We start from the raw sequence: 10,939 nt of genomic DNA on the forward strand, positions 1-10,939 counted from the left end.
TTCTACACCACCTCGCTTGGACCAATCATCACCTCCCATGGCTTCTCCTACCACTGCTATGCTGATGACACGCAGCTGTACCTGTCGTTCCCCCCGACTGATCTGGGGATCTCAGCTAGGATCGAGGCCTGCTTCACAGACATCTCCGCCTGGATGACCGAGCGCCACCTCCAGCTGAACCTCGCCAAAACAGAACTCCTCATTATCCCGGCCAAACCCTCCATCTCCCACGATCTCTCAATCACCCTGGGATCAGCGACGGTGACCCCTTCATCCTCTGCCAGGAACCTCGGGGTGACCATGGATGACGAGCTCTCCTTCACAGCCCACATTGCTGCGGTTTCCCGGTCGTGTAGATTCACCCTCTACAACATCCGGAAGATCAGGAGATACCTGTCTGAGCATTCCACCCAGCTGCTAGTCCAAGCACTTGTCCTCTCAAAGTTGGACTACTGCAACTCGCTGCTCGCCGGTCTCCCAGCATGCGCAACCCGCTCTCTCCAGAGGATTCAGAACGCAGCGGCCCGTTTGGTCTTCAATCTACCTAGACACTCCCATGTTACCCCGCTCCTCAGCTCCCTCCACTGGCTTCCCATCACGGCCCGTATCAGATTCAAGACAACGGCACTTAGCAATGCTTGGCTGGACCTGATGTTAGTTTCCTCCAGGATCACAATGACTCGTATTGAGAGACTTGTTGCTCTTGTTGGTTAGTTGTAACGGTTTCAAATTCTTGTTCTCGCTGTGAAATATTTTACTGTTGATTGTTTTTTCTACAGGTACACTCTTCTACTCTTGTGGGGAATTTCATGTTGTTCAATTGTAACTTTTTTAACTGCATGCTCTTATGGTTCTTCCCTTTGGCACTTATTTGGTTTTCCACAATGTATGCTTCATGTTTTGGCTGCTCGCAATGTTTGGGGCTATCTTGTTGTTATGATCAGTGACCTATGCTCTTTTGTAAAGCTCTCTCTTGGAAGTCGCTTTGGATAAAAGCGTCTGCTAAATGCATAAATGTAAATGTAATAAATAGTCCCCATACTGAAGTCCTTACAGTGGTGCTATTCCATGCATCTGTTATCTACTCATAATGCCTGTCTGAACACTGCCATCAGTGTGCACGCAATCGGAGCCACTGTTCTGCATAAGACTGGACAAGGCGGAAGTGGAGAGATGGCGCGGTCCGTTTCGCTATCACTTGCCTCACTGAGCACTTTCCATAGAAATTAACGGAGATGCCATCTTTAAAGACCTCCGTAGCTTGATCTAGTTATATAGGTCTGTGGTTACAGCTTGCTACAGGCCTCTCAAGTCTTACGCATTCACCGTGACGTGAGACACACGCTTTTCAACCAGTTCACACGCTCTAACGTCACACCTTGTATTTCTCACGCTGAGAAGTAGGTTAAGGGATAACTTGTCCCGCTATAGGCCACCACTATCTCCAGCACAGTCTCTGGAGATAGTGGTGTTCATTTGTGGATGGTGTTGGGGTGGAAATGTTGGGGAAAGTGGTGAAGGCCTTCTCTCTCCTGAGGGAGTCTGCTACTTCCTGTTGTGCCCTCAGTTAATTTGGTGTGGGTGTGGATGATAATGCTGCTGGGGGATCTGAGCTCAGCCAGTCAAAAGCTCTAGGGCTCTGTGGGTGTTTGGGTTCCAGATCTTTGCCACCTGTCTAGGGAATTGTGTCTGTTCTTGAATGAACTTGCCATTTGAGTCCATTAGTAATACAATGTCGTGCGTTTGGGCTCTTCTGGACTGTGGTCATTATGAGCTATGGGTTCTGGGATGGGAGGAGGAATAACCTGAGAGTTGGGGGTGGGGGCCACTTGTGGGGTGGACCTGACTGGGCTGCCATAGTTTTGTACAGGGAACGGATATTGTAAACTCTCTCTCTTCCGGAGTCTCTACTGGAGCTTCTGTTGGCTCAGAGCCATCTGGAGTCCAGAGTTCTTAAGCTTCTCCATCAGGGCAGACAACACGGGGTTCTTATCCAGAGCTGAACACCTCAGCATGTCTTAGCTTGACTCGACTCACTATGGTCGTTTTCCACTGTAGATACAGTATTTTTCGGAAAATAAGCCTCTGTTTATAAACCGTACCCCACCAGAATGGGAGCTTTGTGTTTGTAAATCTGAGTATAAACCGCACTGGAATATATGCCGCACTTGATACAGGAACAATGATACCAAGCAATGCACAAGTAAAGGCGATCTTACAGCATGCCATTGTGTAACACACTGCGAAAATGAAAGTAAGTTCGTAATGTATGTTTTCTATTGCCCGGGAATTAACTAATATTTACCTTTAGACGCCTGAGTCCTAAATATTTCCGATGGCCCCCAAAGTGTAAGTTATTTTTCCGAAACGGTAGCTAGCTAGGTTTAGTTAGCTTCCGGCCTAAGTTAGCTAGCATAATACTCGTAGCAATGCTACTACCATGCTAGTGTTACTTGTTAGCCTTCTCATTAGTACATTTTCAAGCCATACTAAGGTGTTTGTGGCATAGTTTTTGTCCATCGAAAAATATTCAATTGGAAAGTTCAAAATCGCATATATGCGACGTTACACTGTGAGACCCGCATTCGAATGATCACATATGTGCGACGCTACTCCTTAACGGGTTTTTAAATAGCATTCACAAAAAAAGTGTTTCTACTGTTGTTTTGTTATAAAATGTGCTATAAGCCGCTTTGAAATATAAGCCGCACCACCACAAGAAAAATGTAAAATTGCGGTATAAACCGAGGCTTTATTTACAAAGAATACGGTAGTAGACTGTTGAGGAACCCCCCTCGTCATATAGCGATGTCTGCAAGAAACTGCCCTGACGTCGTCTTGAACAACACAGACTACGCACTGGATCTTTTCATCAGCAACCACAGGGACATCTACACCTCAACTGACAACAATATTTTGCAGGCTAACATTTAATCAAGAAGTCCAGTGAATAAAAAGTATTGCTATTATTATATGCCACTATTATAGTAGCATGGCTTTTTAAAAATTGTGAGTTTCTGCAGTATGTCCCATGTTGAGATTTTCTGTGACCTATCAGTAGTCTGCAGTGTTTTAAAATCACCATGGTATTGTTTCAGCTTGCTTGGAACCTCAACAGAGAGGTACAAAAAAAAGTATCAGGTTCTAGGTGCCCAATTTGCCCAATGGAAAACCAAGAATGGCAGAGACTTCCCTTACGAAAAAGAAGTATACTTAAAGTTTAAGTTGTAAGTATACTTAAGTATAAAAAGTATACTATTATCATGGCACTTAAAGTATACTAGCAGTGTACTTATTTATATACTATTTGTGTACTAAGTAAAGCGAATTGGCCCACTTTTTAGGTCATTTAGCACACTTTAAAGTACACTTTTTGTTTGGCTCTCGACGAAGGCGGTCGCATTTTATTCTCCCCTCCCTGACCTTCCCTGCTTGGCTGTGTCTTGTGTCTTGTCTTGTCTCAAGATACTCTCTCATCATCACTCTCCGAAACTAGAAGCATGGAATTAATTAGCTGGTCTCTCAATGCTATTGACACCATCTTCTCGAAGAGAAGCTCTGGTTCGGGGGAACCCAACTGTCCGGACGGGACGTTCGCAGCTGGCTACACGATGGACGCGTGGGAGAATTGGCGTGTCGTGTGTCTAGCGGCGCTTTCCGTGGAGGACGTTGAAAACATCTTCATATTCGGAACCATGATTACAGGCTTTCTGCTGTTTGGAATAGGCGCTGGCTTTGTATATCGGAAAATTAAGGAAACGGCTGCAGCCATCAAAAGCCCCGTTAGGCTGCCCAATATGATTGATGCGGTGGGCAGAGTGGTTGGAGCTCAGACTGTGAACTTACAACGCAGCATTGATTACAACAGGAATAAGTTTGCGGCTCTGCAAAGGAAGATGGAGGACATGGAGACCTTCCTGAAGGGTGGACGTGAAAATTGAGTTGCGGCTACTCGTCAAAACAACTACCCCAATCTTATCCACTTTCGGCCCTGTAACCAGCACAGGCCTTGGCCAAGGCCGTCACTGGAAAACAACTCCCCTGGAGAGCGCTGAAGCGAGATTATCTTGCTCCCACACTGTACTCCTCTAGGAGCATTGTCTGGGTGTTGCCTTTTTCTCTCCTCCTCTCTCCTCATGTTATGCTGTAACTTTCTAGTCTCGTCCTGTCTACCCCCTTGTCATGTTTGTGTATTAGAAACTGCAAGTGGCAGCTCGGATCTAAGATGGATTCGAGAGACTGCAGATAGAGTGCGGCTAGTTTGGTTTGTTAAACGTTTTAGATCAACACTTGTATTATTGTTTTTGTTGATTTTATGTAAAGCACTTTGAGCTGCAATTCTTGTATGAAAAGTGCTATATAAATAAAGTCTTACTTACTTATAGTGTATTTGAGGTTTACTTTTGAATACTGTAAAGTAGCCTGTGTAGTGCACTTTCAGTTCATGAAGTATACTTCCTAAAGTACTTCAAAGTATACTTTGGAATACTCTAAAGTAACATGTGTAGTGCACTTTCAGTTCATGAAGTATACTTCCTAAAGTACTTCAAAGTATACCTTGGAATACTCTACAGTAACATGTGTACACTACACATGTTACTGTAGAGTATTCCAAGGTATACACTTTCAGTTCATGAAGTATACTTCCTAAAATACCTCAAAGTATACTTTGGAATACTTTCAAGTGCACTTTCAATTAATGTAAGTACTTCAAGAAGTGAACTTTATAAATGCACATTTATTATGATTTACTAATAGGCTATATTTAAATGTTTAGTTTAGTTAGTTAGTTAGGCCTTTGTATTCCTCTCAGAACATAGGCCATTGATGAATTGTTTCCACCCTCGTCTGTCCTGAGCCATCCTCTCCAGCTGTTTCGACATCAGCCCCTCTTCTTGAATCCCTGCTCTGTGGTCAACATGGTAAACATTAGTGATGGGTCGTTCGCGAACTATCCGGTTCTAAGAGCCGGCTCTTGAAGGTGAACGTCGGGAGCTGGCTCGCATATCTGAAGAGCCGACCCTATTTTTAATAGATTAATACAGCCTATAAAAACTAAATGATTATGAAATAATGAATTTTAATTGTATTTAAAATAATTGACTAATTCAAAGAACAACAAAAAAATACTTGTAGGCTTAAAGGCGCACACGATCATCCTCACATTCTGTTCCTGTCAATCCTGCATGAGGGAGGGCCGAGCCAACTCACACACAGTCAGAGAGTAGTCAAAACTCGGAGGAGAGCCATGACAAATCAATGCATTTTTAAAGATATGTGGTTAAGGTCGAGTATGATTTCATTTAATAATTTAATTCAAATTGTTTTCACACCTATCATAGTCAAATTCATAGTTAAAACATGTGTTTTTTTAAGAGCCGTTCGGGAGCCAAAAGAGCCGTCTCTTTTTAGTGAGCTGAGCCATACGAGCCGGCTCACGAAAAAGAGCCGGAATGCCCATCACTAGTAAACATGCTTTTAACTGTTTAGAGGCCCCGTTAACGCCGCCGATTTTGTGTCACTTGACAAGATCGGTGGCCCTCGCCAAGTGACACTGCAGATTATCAGCTGAAAGAAGGTTATTACTGTGACTGCACCCACATCGCAAAAATCCAGCTTTTCTGATCAAACGTAACAGTCATTTAACTCATGGTTACAATGGTAAACCGCACAACAATGACAATTACCACACAACAAAACACTATATTCTAATCAGACACATTTAAAAAACGAAATTCATGAAGTTACATTTGTATTTCGAACAAACGGCAAACTCGTCATCAAATTTTAACACTATTTACCGCCTTGCATCATGGGAATTGACCAGCCAATGAACCAAGCTATCTTCGTTTTTTCACCTTATTTCGTTCTTCAGTCAGTTTGACAGTATAACCTTCAAATGCATAATGCAACCCTTCTCTCTGCTTCTTTCTCAAGTAGCTTTTTCATTTTTTTCCATTAATTTTCAAATTGATAATTATTAGTATAAGAGTAGGCCCTATAGGGCTTCAAAATGTTTTGGCAGTAATTAAGGTTACAGCTTCAGTACCAAAAAAGATTCAATGTGCAATGCATAATAGATTTTCCTAGACATGAATAATTACAATATACAAGATGGATCTAAAACATTTAACCTGTAATGTACTTTAAAAGTATTCTGACTGCATTGACAATGCATATTGTTTTTGCTGTATAATAATAGAAAACGTACATCCTACTCCAGAAGAAATGTATACCATTTTCTAAGTATACTTCTGAAAAGTATATCAAAAGTGAACTCTTTTCAAAGCATACTTAAAAGTATATCAAAAGTGAACTATTTTCTAATTATACTTCTTAAAAGTATATCCAAAGTGAACTCTTTTCAAAGCATACTTCTTAAAAGTATATCAAAAGTAAACTAAAAGTGTACTATCCATATTCTAGTATACTTATAGTATACTTTAATATACTTATTTTTTGTAAGGGTTGGGGGACACTTTATCAGTCTATAAACTATACATTCACACAAATAAATAAATAAACATATATATAAACACTGCGTGTAAATGCAGATCCACACATACCTACAGAGTACGACTCAGCAGGGCATAGATTTGCAGTAACTCAACGCTCAGTTAGTACAGACAAGCTCAGTTCCCACAAGGCCATTTCCTGTTCTGGACAGTGAGATAGAGCCCCCTCATGGAGAGAAGGAGGGATATGTTTGGTTCACAGCAACTTTACTGAATGTATCTTTCAGTCCTGGTATTAGTATTGTATATAACTGTTCTTCCTCATGAAAATGTATATGTTGGACTGATGCCAGGAAAGGCGGTCTTTAATGGATATCACACATTTCCACACACACACACAATCTTAAGGGGGAGGTCTTAAACTATCTCTAAAATATCAGAGACAAGAATTAATCAGTTGTTTTTATAAGCAATTTTTAATTGGCAAAACCAAAAAGAAAGTACAGCACAAATATAAGTTTTATGTTGTGATACAGGTATAAATAAAGCAGTCTGTCACAAATGTTGAATAAGTTTCATAGTTATTGTGACGTCATTTCAGAAAGTTTTTCGGACCACAGTACCCCCAGATCACGGTGTCCTACAGTTGTCCTGTTTGTAGTTCATTAACTATCATCCCAGAGTCTTTTGCAGTCCATTGACAACCAGTAGTCTCTGTCAGAGAAAAGTGTGAAACACACGAGTCTTCAGGCTCCTGCTCTTGGGCACGTTCTGGACGGAGTACTTGATGACCTTGTATAACTTGGGGCAGGAGCTCAGGTTGGTGAGTGGGAAGCGGCGGACTGAGTGCTTCTTTCTGTGAACGTTCCAGAAGGAAGAGGAGCAGCGCTGGAGAACCTCGATGCTGACCGCAAACTGGTCGGACGCCCACTGGGACAACTTCACCATGACAACGGTGGAGCTGAAGCTGCAGGAGTGAGGAGACACACCTCGGAACAGGGACTCCCCGGGACGCAGGGACACGCCTCTCTCCCAGACCAGCCCCGCCTCCTCGCCCTCCCCGACGTCGCCAAGGTTACAGAGGGCCAGCAGACACACCTGTTCCAGGTCCGTGTTGCCGTGGCAGCGGAGCAGGACCCCTGCCAGGCGGGGCATCACCCCCTGTCTCAGTAGCTGCTCCTGGTGAGCGTCTGAGAACATACCAGGAAAATAAGTTGAGTGAAACAGAGAAAAATCTTCAGAGCTGCTATGCCATGATGATGTACCCATCACACTGCTAGGAAGGTTTGTATATGTGTGTCTTAGCAGTGAGGAGACCTGGACTCACGGCTTTCGTAGCTCATGCGCGCTATGGCCAATCCAGCGTAGAGAAGAACTTCCTCATCCCCACAGCTCAACACACACAGCAGCGCTGACACCAACCCTGCCTCCCCAAACCGCTTCCTCACTAGAGCTGAAACTCACACTCATCAAAACTGTATTCCCTTGAGAGTGTATGTTCTTCATACATCTTTTTGCTCTGTGTGACTCACGTTCTCGAGCAAGTTCAGCCACGAGTCTTGCAGAGATGAGGGTGAGAGGACCTTTGCTCTGAAAGATGTGGGCCAGCACAGGCAGGATCCCACTTATCACCACCTGCTCAGGAGTGCCCCTCTCTGGACAGACAAGGAATCACGAGTCACACACAATGCAAATACTTGTCATTCATATATTCAGACTGCCATATTTCAGACAGAAATACATGACAAAATGTAATAATTACATATATGAGAAAGCTTCCTGATACACAAAAGTTGCACTTTTCTCAGAAAATATATAAATATATTTTTTTCTCAGAAAATATATAAACAAAAAGTTTATTTATGAATAGAAGTAGGCTATGTGTGCACACTGTATTCATTTTTTTATATTGCTTACATGCATTGGTCAAAACTGAAGTCAGATTGTCAACTCTTCAGTCAGCAAAACAGAAGTGAATAATATCTTTTTTTAATAATGTTTTCACAAAAAATGCATTCAATGACCATTCATCTGCAAAATCCATGAACTCTTTTCTCATTCATACTCCACCACATTTTTCCAATAACACACTGTTTCCAAAACAGTTAAAAACACATTCAAAACCCAGGTATGGCAAATGTTGTGTATTTCTGCGGTAACCAGATTGAAAGTCTTATCAGAATATTTACTGTATTAATTTCAAACACATCTGATTTCAGCTGTTTTTTGTCTCATAACCAAACAGACAAAATGGGACAGCTTTGGAATGATTTACAGTTTAGTAACTTGGATGAAGGAAGACAGGCTGGTGGGAAAAGAAGAGAGGCAAGGAGAGAATGCCTGGAGGACGAGGGAGAGGGAGACCAAGGGCGGTGGTCTTTGATGAGATAAGGGCCACAATTATGGTCAAATACAGGAGAGAGGGAACTAGAACCCTAACAGTACTGTACAGAGTAATTACATGATACATGCAGTTTTTTGTACTTATTATTGCAATTGCATTATCATTAACAATTTGGTTTGGTGTTTTTAGTTCATATTTGTGTATTTCTAGTGTACGTCTATATATGTATATATATAGTACGTACTATATGTATATATATTTGTACTATCTATAGAGTAAACATATGTAAAACATAAAGGATACTGAAGCAAATTGCTGCTTTTCTGATTCATTGTTGTATTGACTTTTGTAGTCAGAGTGAAAAGTTGTTGTTTTTTGTTCTATGATGAAAAACTGATTTATGTGAAAAATCATTCGAACTTCAAAGATAAAAGTCCATCATTTTTGTAATGCTCCCTGTTGTTGGGGTGTTTTAAGTCAGTGTGTTATGAGTGACAATGTATGCTTCTGAGTGAGAATTGTTTCCAGTGTTATGGTCAAACAAGCTTATTTTGAGACATGTATAAAGTGTGTCGGCGGTTTGAGTGAGTTTTGGAGGAGAGATGAACTGTTTGGCCCACCTGCAGCCTGCAGCCTGTGTGAAAATGTTTTTGGCTTCAGTTTTGACCAACGCATGTAAGCAATCGGAAAAAAAACCTTTAAGTACATAATCAACAGCCTTGCAAGCCCCTCCACCTGTCACCCTCCCTCTCTTCTTTACTCTGAGACAAATACGGCTTAGCGTGTGTCAGTGTTTATCCTCAGAGGTCAGCCCTCTCTCTCTCTCTCTCTCTCTCCCACCTACCAGCCCTCCCTCCTCTCTCTCCCTCTCTCACTTACCAGCCCTCCCTCCTCTCTCTCTCTCTCTCTCTCTCCCACTTACCAGCCCTCCCTCCCTCCTCTCTCTCCCTCTCTCTCTCACCAGCCCTCCCTCCTCTCTCCCACCTACCAGCCCTCCCTCCCCTTTCTCTCTCTCTCTCTCTCTCTCTCTCTCTCTCTCTCTCTCTCTCTCTCTCTCTCTCTCTCTCTCTCTCTCTCTCTCTCTCTCTCTCTCTCTCTCTCTCTCTCTCTCTCTCTCTCTCTCTCCCACCTAACACCCTTCCATTCTCTTTCTCCCACATACCAGCCCTCCTCCCTCCAATCTGTCTCTTTCTCTCTCTATCCCTTACTAGCCCCCTCTATCTCCTACATGCCCTCCCTCCTTCCCCTCTCTCACCTACCTCCCCTCCCTCCTCTCTCCCGTCCTCTATCCATCCCCTACCCTTCTCAGTTCACTGACATGACAAAACACCACCGCTCTGCTGGTGTGTGTTTGTGTGGCTCACTCCTCTCTTGTACGATGGTGAGCAGCACATCCAGATGGGGTCTGAGTTCCTCCTCTATGAGTTCTGTGCTGACTCTGATGGCATCTAAAGCACGGTTGAGAGAGTCTACAAGTGGAAAAGAAATTTGAGTAGACAGAACAAGAAAAGAAATACCACACATATCCTACATGATATGAACACACCATAGAACGGCTGTACATTTGTTAGCATTTAGTACATCTTCTCTAATTTAAATGTAGATTATCAGGCAAGCTACTTGTTATGTTCCTGCCCTGCTCCGGTGGTTCCAGGCCACATCTTCTACTCCACCTGCTCAGTAGACACACCTACCTTCTATCATCTCATCACGGACAGTATATCTACCCCGGTTCAGCTACAGTGGTAGTCTCTCACCCTTGGTCGTTCACTTCACGACTCACCGTTTTCCTGTGCCTCCAGGATCGCTGTACTTCACCCCTGCCTGCCTGCCTGCCTGCCTGCCTGCCTGCCTGCCTGCCTGCCTGCCTGCCTGCCTGCCTGCCTCCCACCCCTGCTGACCAGACCCTGGACCCGGCCTAGCACCATTCTGGTCACTCTGCTTTACATATGTTCGCTTGCTTGGACATTTACAATAAACCCTTTTTTCTGCTTTTTTCTTTCATACACTGTCTGTGCCTGCATTTGTGCCTGCCCCATCGTTTTCAACTAGGCTCCTTTTCACAGCCAGGCCCAGAGCTTTACAATAATCACTACTAAGTTTACTAGAATGTGGCACATCATCTGCCATATATACAAAT

The 10,939-nt window shown here is 43.1% G+C and overlaps 1 protein-coding gene across 1 annotated transcript; it reads right to left on the minus strand.

The window, feature by feature from the left end:
• Positions 1–7,172: 7,172 nt before the first annotated feature.
• si:dkey-21e13.3 (uncharacterized protein LOC100150043 homolog) lies at positions 7,173–10,503 on the minus strand. Its single transcript, XM_067245102.1, has 5 exons — positions 10,494–10,503; positions 10,164–10,268; positions 7,988–8,110; positions 7,783–7,908; positions 7,173–7,645 (listed from the first exon to the last, which is right to left on the minus strand). Exons 1-5 carry the CDS (start codon positions 10,501–10,503, stop codon positions 7,173–7,175), a joined length of 837 nt encoding a protein of 278 aa, XP_067101203.1.
• Positions 10,504–10,939: the final 436 nt, after the last annotated feature.

This window comes from Osmerus mordax, chromosome 10 (assembly GCF_038355195.1).
Source record: "Osmerus mordax isolate fOsmMor3 chromosome 10, fOsmMor3.pri, whole genome shotgun sequence".
Lineage (NCBI taxonomy): Eukaryota > Metazoa > Chordata > Actinopteri > Osmeriformes > Osmeridae > Osmerus > Osmerus mordax.